General features: G+C 28.2%; 3 protein-coding genes across 3 annotated transcripts in view; 1 reads left to right on the top strand and 2 right to left on the bottom strand.

Moving 5' to 3' along the window:
- Nucleotides 1-20719, bottom strand: part of LOC126903807 (uncharacterized) — a 129493-nt gene that overhangs the window by 81327 nt on the left and 27447 nt on the right. The window lies entirely within an intron of this gene.
- On the top strand, nt 12266-13782 carry LOC126903780 (trimethylguanosine synthase-like). Its single transcript, XM_050682266.1, has 3 exons — nt 12266-12808; nt 12877-13328; nt 13395-13782. Exons 1-3 carry the CDS (start codon nt 12313-12315, stop codon nt 13584-13586), a joined length of 1140 nt encoding a protein of 379 aa, XP_050538223.1. The 5' UTR covers nt 12266-12312; the 3' UTR covers nt 13587-13782.
- Nucleotides 19547-20595, bottom strand: LOC126903785 (sentrin-specific protease 1-like). The gene is made up of 2 exons (XM_050682273.1): nt 20480-20595; nt 19547-20298 (listed from the first exon to the last, which is right to left on the bottom strand). Exons 1-2 carry the CDS (start codon nt 20541-20543, stop codon nt 19712-19714), a joined length of 651 nt encoding a protein of 216 aa, XP_050538230.1. The 5' UTR covers nt 20544-20595; the 3' UTR covers nt 19547-19711.

Below are 20719 nucleotides of genomic sequence, written 5' to 3'. Positions count from 1 at the left end.
AGGAAGCGCCAAAAATCGGAAAATCCCAGATCCGACAAAAACTCTGGCCGCTACGAGCGTTTGAAATTCATCAAATTTTAACGGAAAATGACGATTTTTCTGTTTGCTAATAATACACATGTACGCGTCCTATTATATCTTATTATATAATAGAACAAGGAAAAAAACGCTTTTCTGGGAAAATTACTTAGCGTGCTCGGATTTTCAAAATTTTTTTTTTCAACGAAAGTACTCGGTCACCAGACTCCGGGAAAATTATTGGCGAAGGTCGGAAAATTTTTGCCGCTCTTCCGCGAGCGTTTTAAAATTTCGACCGTTTTCGAGAAAAACGCTCGCTGACGCCATTTGAAATTTTCATCAGACCCGCCCAATGACATTCCTGAGATATGATAAAAAAATCAATTCAATCCGTTCATTTTTCACCGTTTTACTAGCTTTTTTTTTTTCATGCGCCCGAGACGCCAGGGCGCGCCGCCCGAAATTCTTGCGACACTTTACGACATGAAAACGATTTTTTTTACGATTTGCAATCATACCACGGCGTTCTGTACATGTCGAGGAAGCGCCAAAAATCGGAAAATCCCAGATCCGACAAAAACTCTGGCCGCTACGAGCGTTTGAAATTCATCAAATTTTAACGGAAAATGACGATTTTTCTGTTTGCTAATAATACACATGTACGCGTCCTATTATATCTTATTATATAATAGAACAAGGAAAAAAACGCTTTTCTGGGAAAATTACTTAGCGTGCTCGGATTTTCAAAATTTTTTTTTTCAACGAAAGTACTCGGTCACCAGACTCCGGGAAAATTATTGGCGAAGGTCGGAAAATTTTTGCCGCTCTTCCGCGAGCGTTTTAAAATTTCGACCGTTTTCGAGAAAAACGCTCGCTGACGCCATTTGAAATTTTCATCAGACCCGCCCAATGACATTCCTGAGATATGATAAAAAAATCAATTCAATCCGTTCATTTTTCACCGTTTTACTAGATTTTTTTTTTTTTTTTTAAGTCCACACGCATAGTTGTATTATGCGCAGTGATTCATTTCTGCTGATACGTTTATTATGAACCTTAATTATATAGTGTATTATGTATTATTATTAGAACACTATTTTGCATTTTCCCTATTTTTATCAAGGAATGTTATATGTTATATATAAATTTCATGATGTTATAATTATTTAAGTTTGTACTTTCATTATAAGAACAGTACTAAGTACAGAGTTAATAATTTTCTTTTTTCTCATATATGATGTATTAGACTATGAGTTTATCTTTTGAATTGGGGTTCATCTATGATAACTATGATGTTCATAGTTAAATCGCAGTTACCAATATATTAATCAAAATTAAATTTTTATTTTTATTTTTTATATTAATTTTATTTTAATTTAAATTTACAGTGTGCCACTTATAATACCCTGCTAAATTTTTTTTTAATTATTCTATAATATAAGCACAATTATTATAATTAGATTATTAATAATTTTTGTGTATAACAGGGGTGTATTTAAGAGAGATTGTCCCCTCCTTGAACAAGCTATATTCATATTTTTTTAGGCAACTTCTTATATATAAGGACCTAATGTCTTTTTTTTTCATCATTACTTTAATTTTAGCAAAAAAATTTCTATAACATGTTTAACAAAGTAAAAAATATTAAATTTCATCCTAAAATAATTTTTGAATAGGCCTAAAGGGAATACCTCATTAAGAGGCTTCAACCTTATACCCAATACATTTTACTATATTCTCTTTTTGAATTTTCCTGATTTTAATAATAACATTTTTAGATATAGTTTTCTATAGTTTTCACTGATTCTGAAGTAATATTTTTTCTGAAAAACACTTATCGTGACCGGCGTAGCCGGGTACTTCTACCTAAATCAGTGGCCTACTTATGATGACGGCCCGAAGAGGTTTACGCGCCGAAGACGATTAAGGCTCGAAGGGCTCCGGGTCTGGGGCGGAGCCCCAGCTAGGCGGAGCCTAGTAATTAATACAGTGACATACAGCAATACTAACAGGAGGGCGGAGTGCACACATAAACACTTTTTGCAATTCACGGCCAATGTGCCATAATAAGATATCCCTATCGACAGTTGACCTTTTACCATCTTCGCGATCACTACTTTTATCTGATAATTAACTTAACTTTGCTATCCCGTATATTATAGTGTGTGCGTGTGTCGCCGTCAGCTCCCTGTTGGATTATATCATCTCTAGGTGTCCAGCAGGTTGTATTATCCATTCAATATTTCAATTGCTTAATAAATATTTATTTATATCGTTGTTAACCTAAAGTGTTATATATATATATTGTAGTGCGACCCTTGGTTGGTGTAGTTCTTAATGCTCCAGTGATGGCAATAGCAGCCATTCTCTGTATGCGACTAAGTTCTTTCCTAGCTGTAATGAGTGCTGTTCTGGTCCACCATACTAGGGCACCGTACAATATCATAGGTTTAATCACTGACGTGTACAACCAATACATAACTCTTGGTTTAAGACCTCATGTCTTTCCCAAGGCTCTGCTGCAAGTCCACAATGTGGTCATTGCTTTTTTGATTCTTGACTCAACATGTGATTTCCATTTTAGCTTGCTATCTAAGATAATACCTAAGTATTTTACTTCCGATTTTAAGCTAATTTCTTGTCCATTCAGAGTAAGAGTGTCCAGGTTGTCTAGTCCTATTCTCTTTCTAGNGTTACTGTCAATACTGTCTAGTCCACTGCGAAAGGTAAGTGCGAATATTCATTTGCATAGTTTACTACTTAATACTTTAAATATTAAAAAATAATAGAAAGTGCTAAATTGGGATAACTTTATTGAGCGTTTAAATTATTTAGGCTAGACTTCAAACACCAATTCTCCCTTATATAATAATAATCCTCCCCCACACCTCAAACCATTTAAATATTGTATTTTACATTTAAAATTATAGAAATTAAAGTTTTGAAATGTACTACTATATTAATGTATTGTGAGTATTACTTTTGTAGCTTATATTAAAAAGCACCATTTCACATAAATGGGATTTAGAATTTTTATTCTATTATTCGTATAAAGAAAAATGGTTTTCTTTTGCTTAACAAAAAAAGATAGTGAATTTAAACAAATAGGTTTCATTTTTATTGATCTTATAAAATTCAAAATATATTTAAGTTATTTGATACATTAGTTTTATTATTTACTTAAGTATAGTAATTTAACTACAATAATATTTTACAGGATTTAGTAAAATTGATATGAATACATTTTTTCAAAAACTGAATAATTTTTTTGATTTTTGTTGAGTATAGTACAGATACGCCTAGTTGGACCGATATGTGCATTCTTATTCTGATTTCATTGAATTTACACTGCCTTGTTCCTTTTTTTGTATATCATATATTAGGTTTTCACTTTATATTGAAATAACTTGTTTTTAGAACTGGACGGATTATTGAAAATTTGTGATAGACAGTACTTCAAACATACTCCTTTTCTTTTTCCTTGCCTTAATCCCAACTACTTGGGGTCACCCAACTTGACATTTTTTACGTTTTAAACATTTCGTGTTTAAAATGTAACGACCCTGATGTTTACAGAGTGTGTTAGATATAAGTGACAACATTTATAAGTTACTGGCTGACCCTTTTACCCAAGGTATCTATTTTCCTCCGTATTTCCCTAGATGAACATAATTTTTTTATAATTTAAACCTGAACAATCCAACATGTGTATATTGGTAACATTGTAGGATTATGCACATGCTATTCGTGTTGTAGAAAAATGACGTTAACGGTAGTTTTATGTAAGGGAGAAAAAGATCTTAACAGTGCCAAAACTGCATCATCTTCTAAATATATCAGATAAAAGTTATCAGTTAGATTTCAGTCATGCTGTATAAAATTTAATAAAACTCGCAACATATTACAAATTGATTCATGTAAAAATAACAATAAATAATATTTGAATTTATATTATATCATTATTTTGTAATACCGACAAATTCTTATTAATCTAAGTATCTTTTATCGTTATATGTAAAATGCCCTGCATTACGCATCTTACATTTATCAATATTTTTATATTTAATTAATAATATAATTATATTAAATATAATTTAATATATCAATATTTAATACCAATTGTATACAAACAAATAATTAATTTATCTGCCATAACATATACACATTTGTACACTAGCTATTATATATGTATACATGTATTAAATTGATTATTGTATACTATGCATCTTATCTTAAAATAACTATCATGTTGTGTTTAAATTTTATACAATAAACTGAAAATCACTAAAACCGCTGACGGAAACAACCCATGATGGGGGTAATTAAAAATAATATAAAAAGGCACTGATTTTCCAAGAGACATTCATTCTCTCTTCTTTTTGTAGATCTGAATTCAATAAAGAATTCAGAATTCTTCTATCTGATTTCTTTTGATCAAACTAGCCGCAACCCTGTCGTCGGTATATTTTAAAGCGATGTCGAATACAACTATTTTGCGTTAACACTTTATTTATTTAAAAGGGACAGTAAAAATCTTTACGCAAACCTTGACGATCTTTGTATAAGCCAAATAAAAAAAGTACGTAAATTTAAATTAATCCAATTATTTAGAATTTATACTTAGTATTAATTACAATTATAATTATTATTTGCGCTTTACAAGTAATAAATCAAGAAATACATTTTGCTTTGCACGTAGTTGTTTCTCTATCTAACAATAATACTAAATCTTATATAACTAATAATAATCTTACTGCGTATGCGTTTGATTTGGATTTAATTTTAATTGAAATTCTTTATCAATTTGCAGTCTGTACAACTGACCTTGTAACCGTTTTTAAAAATAAATAAAATTATTTTATTAATTTCCAATTGGATATTTGAATTGAATATTGATGTTAGAAATTGTATTTTAACTATTTAATAATTGAATAAGATGTTTTTCTTTACTCGGGTCTTGGCAATAGAATCGATACCCGCGTTACTTCGATATTTTGAAATAATGAAAAATGTCAAAAATTAAAAAAATACTCATTTAATATTTTAACACATTTTGATAACGATTTCTGATATAATTTTGGCCATAGGACACCTATTATATTCATGATATTTTTACTCTTCATAATATCAAAATAACTACTGAATATCAAACAATAAACGTTCCGCTTGTTTAACTGTTTGATTTCCTCAATTAAAATCCTTCAGTAAAAGTAATAAGACGAAATACTTTATTTACTTCTTCAGAGATATTCACACACCATTTCTGGTTTGTATGTTATATGACGTTTTTTTTTTTCGTCACTATTGTTAAAATAAAAATCAGAAGTTTCAGTAAGACAAAAGGTGTTGTTATAACGATGTCAGACTAACTGCGTATAACAAAAATCGATTTGGATGAAACGGTCCNTTTATCAGTAACGAATATTGGTAAGCTTTCAAACTTGCTAATGCCTACGATATCACTTTCTTTATGGACAGTTAATAAGATTTTCCGAAGCTCAAAGCTACTAGGGACAGTAGACTTTTTGTTATGCGGCAGAGTACTTACACATTAATGAATTAGCGTTGTTAAAAATAAATAAATTCATATCATATGTGTGGAAGAAAAAGTTAATTTGATTCCAAAAAATTTTAATTATTGGAATTTAAACTTGTATAAAATATTATCAATTAACAGTATGAACATTTCCTTTTTCAAAACAATGACAGAAACAATACCTAATGTATCATGTGCTTTAATTTCATACTCATTATCTAAAGATCTTTTAAATACTATGTTTATTAGAATGAACTAAAACAAATCAAAAAAAAAAATTTTTTTTTAATAATGTTGCTACCATTTTATGTTATGTTTTATAACAAAAAATTAATAATTTTGAATCATCCCAACCCGATTTAAATGAGAAATTTATTTAATATAAATAAAATTTTTTAATATAAAATTTTTTTTTTTTTGAGCACAAATAATTTGTTATAAAATTTTGAATAAAAAGTACATATCAACTTAAAAATTAATAATAATTAAAAATTATATATATAATATTAAATAATTGATAAATTATTTTTTCTTGATGTATCTCTATTACAATTCGGATATTCTTTGCAATATTTTGAAACTACTTGTATTAAGAACTATAGTAGTAGTTGATCTTCACTGCGAGTTATTTTGTTCTTAAATCAATACAACATCTGTATCAGCTACATCATGTGTAATAAGGAAATCTTTAAATATATCTCAATTTTTTAAAGAATGTGAATATTTTCAATCGCTAACATTAGATTTTCAAAATTTTTTTACACTAAAAATATTAATGGTATTTTATTAGCTAGATCATAAAGTTGTAAATTTTGGATATTATTTCAATTTACGTATGATCTTACCATACAAGTTTTAGCAGTGGATTTATTACTCATATTACTCATAATTTTACATTTTATTTTCTAGATGACATTTTTGTCAAATAAACATAATCCTACTGACTAATTTGATAAATGTCACTAATTATCAAACATCTTATGGACAGTAGCTTTTGAAATATCAAAATTATTATGATTTTATATATAATCAATTAATAATTTGAGTAAAGAATGATAAAGCAATAGATCACATATTTACATTGAAACTTTATTAATTGTTACTGACTAGTTCGTTCCTTATACATAATCACATTACATGGTATTCGTGAGATGGCCACCGCCTCTTCGTTGCCTCAGTGTATTATTTCAGAAACTTAACAGTTAGGTCATTTGTAATACCTCTATAGAGAAACTTTAATAATTTCTTTTTATATCTACTTGTCTTTATTGTTCTAAACCCTCGGACTCTACTACCTCGATAGAACCTCGTTGCTCCTGAATTGACCAAATCCACAAATATCCAACATTGGTTAATAAATACACCTAACATAATTTTTGTTATTTTTGTATTACTGCACTTTAATCTATAAAATATGATATATCTTGTGACGTTCACCGATAACTAACCGTGAGGTTATCACCGATGAAGCACATAAACCCAAACGAAGTTGGATTCACCACTAGCCGAGGCTCTACCAGACCGGAGCATAGTGGAATTTTAAATATAACTGACACATTTGTTGTTTTAATTTACTAAGTTTTTACCTTAACTCTAGGGGAAAAGGAATTAAAAACTGGTAGACAAGTAGTATAGGCGATGATGTTCTATTTTATATAATGAGTTTAACTAAAATAATAATGCCCAAAGTACAATAAAATAAATGTCAGTTACAAATGTTCAAAATAAAATAAAATTACAAATTCTTTTATATAACATATTTAAGTCATAGTTAAAATTATTACAAACTATTAAACGAGCTAAAGGACAAATAAAATAAAAGGGACATGAGGGAAAAAATAATCTCTGACACTGCTGTATTGACTATGTTCGATTTGACCAAGGGACAGGATCGTACTTTCCAATATTGAATAAAATAAAATGGTTATCATTGCATTAATGCTCAAACTAAGAACATGACATTGGTCAATATGGATCGAGGTCCTTTATACCGAGCCTTGAGACTGCTAAGCACATCTAGATTGGTCCAACACATGTGAGGTTTTATTACACTCAACATAACAAAAATAATGATAGAATTGACGAAAATGATATTTTATCATAATTTACCAATAGTCAATGAGCAAATATGCCAAGAGATCAGATAGAATAATCATATTAAAATATTTAAAATATATTAATGTCATTTTTAAAGAAACCTCGTGACAATGCACAAATAGAGGAAACAATGAAATGGACAAAAATGAAGAAAAACGGGAATGCTGTACAAAATTACCAAATTATATTATCATGATTCCCAGGCCGTAGCCAACAAATGAATCTTCACCCATGGCTCGATTGCCAGGGCCAAAAGTAAAGCTAGGCAGCCATGAGATGTTCAATATACGCAAAATAAAAACTAAGTAGAAGGCTGTAGACAGAAAAAAACGACCGGCCAAAACACATTTGAACAAAACGGCCAGACCACTTGACGGCGACGACACACATGGACCGGAAGGGGAAACAAACACCGACATCAGTGCATGCCTCGTTGACAGACATCATCAGTTAGTTGTATTCTTTAATTTGTTGTTTAGTTATGTTTTTTGTCCTTTAGTCTTTTAAGATCCCTTAGGAGATAAGATTATTGTTCTCCCGCTTTGTCCTATATAATTTTAATCTCAAAGTTACCATTTCAAAATTCCTATATTTACACACATTGGTTTCTTATATAGTTGAATTATTCTTTAATTGTGTATTGTAATTGTTATTGAAATGATAATTCATTAATTATTATATATCCTAGTAATACATGATTGTAATTAATTCAAAGGTGAATAGCAGTTCTGTACCATTAACCAACACGTTGCGTGGTATGCTTATAACGACTACAAGAATAGAAGCCGACCATCATACTGTACCATCACGACCCTTGAGTAAATGAAAATTAACCTTCTAAATCCCTGATACTGTTTTTCAATATATTCAACCGGCAAATACTTTTATACGCCATAAATGGCTATCATGAGACTATTATTCATGAACTCTTGGTACCATTTGACCGTTTTATTTTGTAATCGTCAAATACACCGATTTCACGTGTACGTGTCGATTAGGTTGTCTATATAAATTTCCTAATCATACAAGTAAACAATTAGACATTTATGTAGTGCGTGAATGAGATATTTAAGTTATTCGTATAAGCATAACTAGGTACTTCATCTACTTAAAAATATATTCTTTAGAGATGTTATAAACTGTATTTAATACTGTTCGCAAAATCTGTTAAATATGGATTCATTAAAACAAACCCTACACTAACTATAATGACAGCCTTAGTATATTTAAACGGTGACAGGACATTGATTTACTGTTAATGTAATCAATGGCGTAACCAGAATCTGATTTTTTTTTTGGAAGTGGGCTATTATTTTATTTTGATTGTCAAAAACATTTTATTCTACATCGCTATTTCAAAAATTTTAAATGAGCGAAAAAGAGGTTATGACGTTTATTTTTAGAGTAACATAAAATTAATTTTTTAAATTGAATATTGACCGTGGAAACAAAAGAGTATTGGAGAGAATTTTATATATTTTTAAGCTAATGAGTTTTAAGCTGCTACAAAAATATATAAATAATTTTGGCTCCATTACTCCGTCTATTTGTCGATCATAATAAAAAACCCAGCACAGGAGGGTCGCGGCACAGTGGTGACTTGGCATAGTTGGATCAAGTATAATAATATCTGACAGTGATTAAAATCACTATAAAAAAAACGCTTCAATGCAAATCTTTAGATAGTGATTACTTTTAAAAAATTGGTCGATTATTCTAAAAGCTACATGATTTTTACCACGAAGACAAGTCCAGAAGTCAAATTTTTTTTTTCCATAATAAAGTATATTACATTACCTTTAATTTAATATATATATAAAAGTGTCGGACCTTCCGGAACTCTTTCAAAAGTTAAGTTGAAAAAGTTCTACTTTCTATATATATTTTTTAGATTTAAACCCCCCTCGTATATAGGGAAATGGTTCGATTTAAAAAAACAGTATGTCGAATGAAAGATGTATATAAATACTACTTTTCATGAAAAAATTGTATTGATCCATACATTTTTCAAAAAGTTATAGCATAATAAAGTTGAAAATGGAAAATACAAAATCGAAAATTTTCACACAAAAATAGCATTAGGTAGTCATTTTCACCGTGAAGATAAGATAAAGTACGAAATTTTTTTTTTTCATGATAAAGTATATTACATTAGCTTTAATTTATTTCAAAATATGTTGGTAACATGTTATTTAATAAATCATATTTAAAAAAAAAATGAATTTGGATTTCACGTGAATTTAACAATGGATTTTTACAATTATAATCAATATTTATGTGTTATAAATTGAGTAAATTTTTCAACATTTCTTACTTTGTTCATTTGTTATTTTGAAGCGAAGCAAAGAAGTTATTGGTCTTGTGATGCTGTAATTAACTAAAGAATTTTTATGGGTTTCAGAATTTTCAATCTAATATATTAGAAAAGAGACGATTCTAAGTGTGGTTTAAATAATTAATATTAAAAAAATTTTTATTGACTACTAGCGGCTAATTTTTTAACTAAATTAAAAGTTAAATATATTAATCAAATCCAACATCACAAAAAAACTAAAAAAACAACGGATGTATATTTTAAAAACATTAAGATTGGCATTAAGTTTGACATGAAAAGTATCAAAACATAAGATAATTGTTATTTCTAGAAAATAATTTTATTTAATTTGTATCAATTATCATTAATTTATTCAACATCCACTATAAAATGTTCTAATAATTTTTAAACAACATAAATCAACTTTTTAAACATTGATTTAATAATAAATCAATAAAATATTTTCAAATTAATTTGTTGAAAAATAACTAAAATAATTTGATTTTTTATAATAATTATTTATTATAGAATACAATATAACAAATATTTTGAGTTGAACAATTTTAAGAAATAAAGTATATTTACTTATTTATAATCAAAACTACTCATATATAGATTTGATTTTACGAAAAAAATGTGAAAAGTCATGATTTTCCGAGGTCTAATAGCTTTCATAAATTCCTTTTCCCGTTATTTATATAAATTATTTTTACTATAATAATCGCCTTATAAACACTGTAATTACATAGCAATAAAAAAAAAAAAATGAACAGAATTAGTAAACACTTATAATTTCAATTTTTAGTTATATAGAAAAATATGACTGATATTTTATCCAAATAATTATGTGAACAGTAAAATTAAATATTTGTATGGGTAACATTTTTCTTATGATTCATTAAAAATTTTCATTTATGGTATATTTTTTGGAAGTAAATTGTTCGACGAGACGCAGAAACTAAAATGAAAATTAATTTAGACATATTTTTGTCTTACTATCTTGTTTTTTAAATAGTTATATTGATTTTGGTTAATCGATTCGATTCATTTAGTACAAAACAAAATGATTATTATATAAAATAATGCAATTAAGACGTGATCATAATTTATTTTTCAACTTGATATTTTTTTGCAAAAAACTGTTAAGAAAATGATATTGTTTCAAATACAATATATTTTGAATAAAATAAAACTTATTTTTCGTAAATTTATTGAAAGTATAATGTTTAAATACAAATTTATTTATTTTTTATGTTAAATGAGGTATTCAAAACATTACCAATAAATATCTTGTCTTGAGTTTATTCATATTATGAATTTAAATTAAAAATACTTAGTTTTACATAACAATAAGACGTTACAATAAAATCATAAAAATAAATCGTGACAAGCGCCACAATCATCTAAGACACTAAATTTGCTTATTTGATTTAAATTAAAGTAATTTTTATATTTTACGTTCTTAAAAAAAAGTAAACTTATTAGAAACGGCGTACTTAGGCAAAATAACTGACATGGTCATTTATGATCTGACGTTTTATTTTATTTCTATATGTCCAGTGTTCTAATTTATCGTAATTTTAAGTTTTAAAATTCAATAATTCAAATAATTTTGTAAAAATTATTGCAAAATTAATTTATGGCTAATTGATAACAACTAAATAGTTTGTTAAAAAGAAACTTAAAATGTAGAATAAAGATAAAAATAATAATAAATACTTGCATTTGAATTTCACAGGAGTTTTAAAAAAAATGTTTTAATTGTTGGCCAAATAAAAAATGTTTTGTTATATTAATTGGCTGAAATAATATGAAAAAAGGCAAATTTTTTTTGTATAAATAGGATAAAAAATGCTATTTAAATCGACACCGTTTGGTGATTTTTGCTTAAGTTATTTTTTGTCATAAATGAGTACGTATATTTTTTAAACACTTTAACTGTTACATTTTTCTCTACGTATATCTAATATTTTTAAGTTTTTTGTGTATATATTTATAAAAAAATATGGATTCGCATTTGTTTTTTGTGATAACGACGCTGGTGATATATTTTATAATTCCATTTCAAGTAATCAGAGATATTATGTTTATGTCGTTGGCAGTTGTGTCGCTGCAGACTTTTTTAGAGATGAAACTTTTTAAGAAGAAAATTACTTCAACTAAACCAGTAGAATCTATTATGAATTATCGCCACCCAGTTTTGACTACACATCCTATTAATTTGGAAACGCCTATTTTGACAAAAAATTCAATATTAGAAGAATCGCTCTTAGAAGATAAATTTACGGGAACTCCGATAATTGAAACCGAAAAAGAGCCCTCAAAAATTAATACGAACATTTCATTAATGAATAATGAAATTGAAACCGTCAAAAATCTAAACCCAGAAATTGTTACGAAAACTGAAATTGAAAAAGAGACCATTAACAATCCTACAGAGACTTCTGTAAAAGCTGTTAAGTCTTATAACTCAGACTTAATACAGTCCAAAAACAATAATTCAACACAACCATTTGAAATAGTGCCAGGAAATATAATTACTACAAATCAAGAAAACCGCACCTTAATAGAAAATTCACTCAAATTTAATAGAATACAGTCTAAAAAATTAACAGAAAATATTATAACATCTAACACTAACAGTTCGTTGCTAAGTAAAAAAACTGAACTTTTTACTCCAAAAGACCTGGAAAAGACTAAAATGAATGGAAATTTACAACGTGAAAATAATAACAACAAATATTCCGAAACTAGAACTCGGCCTAATGACATTAAAAAACATTTATGGGATAAGAGGTACTTATTGTTTTCAAAATTCGACGAAGGAATCATGATGGACAATGGTAATAAAATTATTATTTCAACAAACTTAAGTGTTTTACTATATTTGACGTTTTTTTTTTTTTTATAGAATCATTTTATTCAGTATGTCCCGAAATCTTGAGTACACACATAGCGTTAAGATGTCCAGGCCTACACGTCGCTATGGATCCGTTTTGTGGTGCTGGTGGTAACGTCATCCAATTGGCCAAAAGATACAAACAAGTAATCGCTGTGGATAACGATGCTAATAAATTGGAATTCGCGAAAAGAAATGCTGAGATTTACGGAGTCAGAGAGAAGATTACATTTATACTGGGAGATTTCTTTGAAATCGCAGAATCCTTAAAAAAATATAAGCCACAGGTCATAGTGACTTCTCCTCCATGGGGCGGCCCTTCGTATAAGAAACATAAAGTTTACAGTCTCGAAAAGCATATGTGTAGCAACTACGAAGGAGGCGGTAAAAAACTCTTCGACCTGTTGAGAAGTATTGCTCCCAACGTAGCACTTCACATACCTAAAACTACAGGTCGAAACGAGGTAAATGAATCAAATTTCTATAAGTAAATCACAATTGTAGTTAATGTCGATCAATTAATTTTCTAGTTGATACAATTTGGCAAACTATTCGATCTAAACATGGAAATTCAGCATAATTATATTGACAATAGACATGATTCCATCACTGCGTTTTTCGGCCGCTTTTTCAATATGAACACTAAATACTTATCCAACGACAATAAACTTTACACTAATAAAAAATTCTTGAAGTATCCAGAATCAGCTGATTACTATTAATGTTAAATATTAATTCACTATTTTTCGATTAAGTACTGCTTTAAATTTTGATTTTTTTCTAATTATTGGCATTATACTGATAAAAGACAAATTTCGGTATATTCTAATTTTCACGTTAAACATACTACCGATTTTCGAATAAATATAAATACCTTATAATTCTTAAATTTTTGCCGCAGCATGCTGTCGGATGACATATTTTACTGAAAAGTAAATTTAAATAATTGTATTTTCATTATATACATTTCTTTATAAAACATAAAATTTTTTTATGCACTTAATTTATATAACTTGAATTCAATTTTTTAATGATTTTAGTTTTATGTTTAATATTTTTACTGTAAATTCTACATTAAATTACTCTTGAATTTATTTTGTTGATTATAAATAAGTAAATATACTTTATTTCTTAAAATTGTTCAACTCAAAATATTTGTTATATTGTATTCTATAATAAATAATTATTATAAAAAATCAAATTATTTTAGTTATTTTTCAACAAATTAATTTGAAAATATTTTATTGATTTATTATTAAATCAATGTTTAAAAAGTTGATTTATGTTGTTTAAAAATTATTAGAACATTTTATAGTGGATGTTAAATAAATTAATGATAATTGATACAAATTAAATAAAATTATTTTCTAGAAATAACAATTATCTTATGTTTTGATACTTTTCATGTCAAACTTAATGCCAATCTTAATGTTTTTAAAATATACATCCGTTGTTTTTTAAGTTTTTTTGTGATAATAAACTGATTACAGCTGATTACTATAATAGTAATTAATATTTAACATTAATAATTAATGTTTATTATTAATTTAGCTCATTGGCGCAGAGAATCCACAATCTAGCCATTAAAATATTGCGATTTTTTGACGTTCAATAGTTGGTAAGATTATAGTAAAATTTGTATTTATGTGATGACTAACCGCATATTATTAATAATTTGTTTGTTCTTATTTATTTTTTATATAATTCATGTATTTATGTTGGAACCCGATATGTGAGCTCAATTTAGTTAAGTTGTATTGTATATTCCAAGTTGTGTTTTAAATATTTTTTTCAACCTGTGTAACGTGACAAAAAGTATCTGTTTATTTTCTCTGTCTATTTTTATATATAGATATTATTTGTGATTTGTTTGTGCGCGTGCGAGATAGTCAGCTGTGTACTGCTTCGGACCGGTTTATGGACGGCCTTTGTGTGTACATTCAACTCGCTCCTTTCCTATCTTAAACGTCATTTGCACTGCTCATCACCTACATTGTTGCCTTATGATATGCGATAATTCAATTTTTTCTTAATAATTTCCGGCACTGAGTATTAAAATTTGTTGACCCCACTTTAAAGGCAGCCGTGTTGTCGCCAACGGACCGCCGGGTCAAACGACGGAAGTTTTGTCGGGGAATAGCCATAGTCGGAACTGGTCACACTATTTCCCGTCCTTAGCGTAAGTTTTTTTGTTGTTGTGTGCGCTGCAACATTTTAATTTTATATATATTTTTTGTCGCGAGTGCCCGCTATTGGTTATACAATGTGATTTTTTTTATTGGCGTCGGTTGAGCCTGCCTCATATTCTTTAGCCCTTCGGGGCCGGTAATGTATAAGTTTTGTTTTAATGTTTTGAGCCAGATTATTTTTTTTGTGCACCGTGCTATAAGCACGTGTGGCGAATTTTTTTATTGTTTTTTTTTTGTGTAGGTTTCCCTATTTTTTTTATTATTTAGGTCCCTCAACATGGCAGGCGTGTTACAAGACCACCTGTCATGTTATATCTAGATTTTTTTTGTATAGGTTTTATATGACATGATACTGAGTGGTGCATAAATATATGTATATATTATTGGTACAATGTGGTGACGTAGTGCATTTTATTCCGGGTTGTCCCAACGTCTTGCAAGCTAAGTCTAACTGCCTAAAACCAGTTGCTTACTTGGGACGTATACCCGCCGTGCTTAGCGGCAATGCCGCGATTAATAGCCGGCGGGTACCCGAAGACGTTCATCGTATTCTCTAATAATAAAAGTGTAGGTGTAACTATTTTTTTTATTAATATCTGTTTTTTTTCTTTGTCCCAGTTAATTTGTAGACGAAGTTTTTTGACCGTTCGGTTTTTTGCCTCGTGTTAACTTAATTTTTTTTGTTTTTTTTTTTTACTTAATAAATTCCCCTTAATATAACTTAACCATCATATTTTTTTTTTCGCTTGTTCCATCTTCAATGGACTTGTATATTTTTTTTCCTTTCAAAAATCAACTCCCCTAGTTTATAAGGTACGGGCAACGGCCTTGTATAAGGTCAACCCTGATCTATATGGTTATGTAACAACTGTCACGAGGTTTTGGTGTACATCAACTATCAACGACTCAACGGACATCAACTTTAACCTTTATTACTTTTATAGTTTTTTTATATTAAATTGCTTTTAATTTACAATAGTTAATTTTTTTTTAAATCCTACTGTGGTCCGACAATACAGTGTCTCGCCCAGTGGGTTGGCGACCCTTTCTTTTCAAGGCGCCATGAAAGTTACAAATTTTTCGTTGCAGCCAAATCGTTTGATTTTTTTTATATTTGTTACCTTTCACCTATTACTATGATTTATAAATGCAACCGAGAAGTCATCGTTCGACCTGTACTATTTGTGAGACATTCTTCTTTATCACGACGTCTCCCAAAGGGGGAGGATGTTTGGCCGCCGATAAAGTGTAGCTTCACTTGCGTGCCATCGGTTAACACGATCTGAATTTTTGTGCGTCGTTGTGTACAGCGATCCAGTCTGGCGCTTATACTAGAAATATCCTATGACTGATAGTGGAGTGCCTCAACCCACAGCCAAGTTCCGTGATCGGTGTTTGTCACCAGGAGAATTTTTGATGTCCATAAGGCGATCAGAATCCAATAAGAAGGACTTAAGACCTGATGGATGAAATAACCAGGTTGCATATTAACCATATATATATAATTTGTATCGTAACATTGGTATATTAATTTACTTAATATTGCGATTAACAATTAATAAATTTACACTTGCTCTTTTTTATTAGAACAGTATTGTCATTAATTTTTATTATTTAAGATACAAGTTGTGTAATTTTTAAATAATTGATCAATATTATTTGAAATTTTCTACTGTATTTAGCATTATTAATTGTTCCCATTGTAAGTAAGTTATTTTTTATAATGAAATTTTTTCTTTTATTTTTGATCACTTGTAAAAATAATGTTATTAATTTAACCAACTTATCTCAAAAACCATCTAAATATATTTCTTAAAGTTTAAATTTAAAAAAAAAGTCATTAATAATTACACTAGCCTTCGGCGTATAAGCCTCTTTGGGCCATCCTCGTAAGAAGTACCCGGCCACGCTGGGCACGATAAGAGTTTTACAGGAAAAATATTACATCAGAATCGGTGTAACAAAAATATATTAAAAATTTAATTATTAAAATCAGGAAAATTCAAAAAAAGAATATAGTAAAATTTATTGGGTTATGAGGTCGACGTTTGTTAATGAGGAATTCCCCTTGGGCGTATTCAGAAATTATTTTAAGGAGACATTTAATTGTTTTTACTTTGTTAAAAATACTATAGATATTATTTTCGCTAATAATCAGTGATGATCAAAAAAATGGGCCATTTGGTCCTTATTTCTTAGAAATTTTCAACAAAATTATGATAGCGCTAGTTCAAGGGAGACAATCGCCTAATCTTCCTTAAATACGCCCCTGGTATAAACAAAATTATTAATATTTTAATAATATTAATAAAATATTCTATAATATAATCGTATTTATATTATAAAATAATTACAAAAAATTCAACAGGTTATTTATTCCTGATATTATGTAAAAAAATTTAATTTTGATAATAATATTGGTTACTGTGATTTGNTAATTTAATTTTGATAATAATATTGGTTACTGTGATTTGACGTTGGTCAGCATAGTTGACATAGACGGATGCCAATTTTTACGATAAACTTACAGACAAATACATCATTAATGAGATAAATAAGATTATTAATAGTGTACTATTCTGATAATGAATGTAGAAACTTATATACTTAAAACCGTCCTGAATTTATGTATTATTTCAACTGTAAATTAATATCCTAATATGCACTCTGCGTGTATAAAAAAAAAATTCTATATGAAAAACGTACAATTGAACAGTAAGCTAAAGAATTTTAAAAATAAGGCAAAATTTCAAACAAAAGATATATAAAACAATAAACATGATTAAATTTATCAACAAATTTATTTTATAGAAATCGACAAAAAGTATCTTAATAAAATTAATAGCGATTAAAATCACTATAATAAAAAAAGGCTTCGATGCAAATCTTTAGACAGTGTTTCATTTTAAAAAATTGATGGATTATTCCAAAAGTTACATGATCTGCTAGTTCCTTATTAATATCCTGATTAAGATAAAGTATGTCAAATGAAAACAGGGATTATTAAAAAATTTTATTTCTCATAAAAAAATTGTGTTGATCCATACACATTTTAATAAGTTATAGCATTATAAAGTTAAAAATTTTAAAAATAAAATCGACAATTTTCACACAAAAAATAGCATTTGAAAGCCTTTTTCACCGTGAAGACAAAATAAAGTCCAAAATTTTTTTTTCTAATATTAAAGTATATTACATAAGCTTTAATGTTAGATATTATAAAAGAATCAGTATTTCCGGAACACTTTCAAAAATTAAGTTGAAAAAGTTCTACTTTCTATAAGCATTTTTATGTTTTCGACCCCCCCTGTATTAAAGGAAATGGTCCGATTTAAAAAAAAGTATGTCCAATGAATGAAGTATATAAATATAAGTCCAGAGGTCAAATTTTATTTTTCCATAATAAAGTAAATTACATTACCATTAATTTAAGATATATATAAAAGTGTCAGACCTTCCGGAACATCATTTTGGGGTGGGATGTTGGCTCAGTAGATTTAAATTATGTTACGAAATCAGTTAAAATTTATAATTGGCTGATTTTTTAACTTATTTGAATCCATTATTGTTTAAATAATTCACATAATATAGCTATTTGAATGTAAGATTATTTCAGTTAAGAAAATTTTATATTATGTCAAAGCAATAAAAAAATATAAACACATTTATTATCTTTTTTTTTTATTATTATTTAAAACCAAAACACTAAAACTATAATACTATTATTCAACAAAGAACAATTTCATCCACACACTGACACTGATAAAGTCGGTTGTTCTGTGGTCAGTTCCTGGGCACTGCTTAAGAGTATTTAATACTGTTCGCCAAATCTGTTAAATATGGATTCATTAAAACAAACCCTAAACTAACTATAATGACAGCCTTAGTATATTTAAACGGTGACAGGACATTGATTTACTGTTAATGTAATCAATGGCGTAACCAGAAACTGATTTTTTTTTTTTGGAAGTGGGCTATTATTTTATTTTGATTGCCAAAAACATTTTATTCTACATCGCTATTTTAAAAATTGTAAATGAGCGAAAAAAGAGATTATGACGTTTATTTTTAGTGTAACATCAAATTAATTTTTTAAATTGAATATTGACCGTGGAAACAAAAGAGTATTGGAGAGAATTTTATATATTTTTAAGCTAATGAGTTTTATGCTGCTCCATTATTCCGTTTATTTGTCGATCATAATAAAAAATTACTGCAAACAAATTTTTAAAATTACAAATTTAGTTATAAATTTAAAAAAAAAAGTGAAACTCTTTATGAATCATCAATCATTTAAAATTAAATTTTTATTATGGTAGATAAATCCATTAACTTTAAAATTTGTAATTGACCAACTGTTTCACTAATTTTTCCTATAAATGTTTATTATATAGTTTTTGTATTAACACAACATAGCTATTTAAATATAAAATTATTTAATACATTTATACATTTAATATATTATTTATTACAATTAATATAGATTTATTTAATAAAGCAATGTAACAAAGAAAAATCACAAAAAATAATAATAACACTAAGCTTATAAAACGTAAGAAAATGTTAGGAAGTATAAAAGCGTATTAACAAAATTATCAATTTAATGTAAAAATTAGGAACTTTATATAAGCCATTTAAGCAATATCTTTCATGAGAAATTATAGAAATAGTTGGCCGGCTATAATTTCTTCTCTGTGTCTTAATCTTACAGAAGACATAAGACTCGCATTAATAGGAGTTGTGTCTCCACGTGACATTTTTTCTGCTAGCTCGACCGTAAATGGACCACAGTCATACCCATTAGTTTGACGAGTCGTCTCACCGATTTTTAAAGTCCACGATGAAGCTGCTCCTTTTTTATCCATCTCCCAGTCAGTTAGATACTCCTTCAGTACCATAGAATAAGGACCATCATAACACTTGAGACTGTCATATGATGTCACAGTTCTTTCGGGTACGTTTACCACAGTCAATATCCAATGTCCGCCAAGTACATTCATTGGCACAAAAAGAAACTTTAATGTATGGATATCTTTTTTTATCCATCTTCTGACAGCTGGATAACCTCCTCGAAGATATGCTGGTATGAAGTCGGTAACGACAGCATGAACTTCGCCATTGGACCTTTTCACTATCAATTTGAGATAATCATTAATTGTGTCCGAAGTGTACCAAGATTTAGGGGACTTAAACGAAGGCGCGTTATACTGATCTAGTTCATTTGTGTTCGGATCATGCGTCACTTCTACAAGAGTTAAAAACTTCTCATAAATTACTTAAGCTAGCTAAATGGTTTAATATGAGTAAAATTATTCCTAGGTTTTGAAATATAAGATTAAACATAGTTAAACACAATATGTGTTATGGATGTTTCTATGTGAAATAAATATTAATGAAATCAATAAAATAAAATAATTTTACTTTACCTATTTCTTTCTTTGGTATTTCATCAATTTTGACAACGGACACGGCAGGCAACACGTCATTCATATTTGAAGGCGAAACTTCAGAACTAACTTTAGACTCTAAAAAATTAATGTATAAAAATAGTGCTTAATTGTTACAATAAACTAATGAAAGGTCAAATTTTTAAAATAGAATTATTGTCTACTTTTTATGATTTTCTCATCTTTTTCGGATGATTTTCTCTTTAAATTTGGGCTTTC

The sequence above is a fragment of the Daktulosphaira vitifoliae genome, unplaced genomic scaffold (genome assembly GCF_025091365.1).
Source record: "Daktulosphaira vitifoliae isolate Bord-2020 unplaced genomic scaffold, ASM2509136v1 Scaffold_4, whole genome shotgun sequence".
NCBI classification, from domain to species: Eukaryota; Metazoa; Arthropoda; class Insecta; order Hemiptera; family Phylloxeridae; genus Daktulosphaira; species Daktulosphaira vitifoliae.
Note: the sequence above shows the minus strand (reverse complement) of the source record. Positions and strands in the feature narration are given on the sequence as shown.

Coding starts and splice junctions, on each gene's coding strand:
- LOC126903780 (XM_050682266.1), top strand. CDS start 12,313: ATGAATAATGAAATTGAAACCGTCAAAAATCTAAACCCAGAAATTGTT. Junction 12,809..12,876: donor AGGAATCATGATGGACAATG/GTAATAAAATTA, acceptor TTTTTTTTATAG/AATCATTTTATTCAGTATGT. Junction 13,329..13,394: donor AAACTACAGGTCGAAACGAG/GTAAATGAATCA, acceptor TTAATTTTCTAG/TTGATACAATTTGGCAAACT.
- LOC126903785 (XM_050682273.1), bottom strand. CDS start 20,543: ATGAATGACGTGTTGCCTGCCGTGTCCGTTGTCAAAATTGATGAAATA. Junction 20,299..20,479: donor AATACCAAAGAAAGAAATAG/GTAAAGTAAAAT, acceptor TAACTCTTGTAG/AAGTGACGCATGATCCGAAC.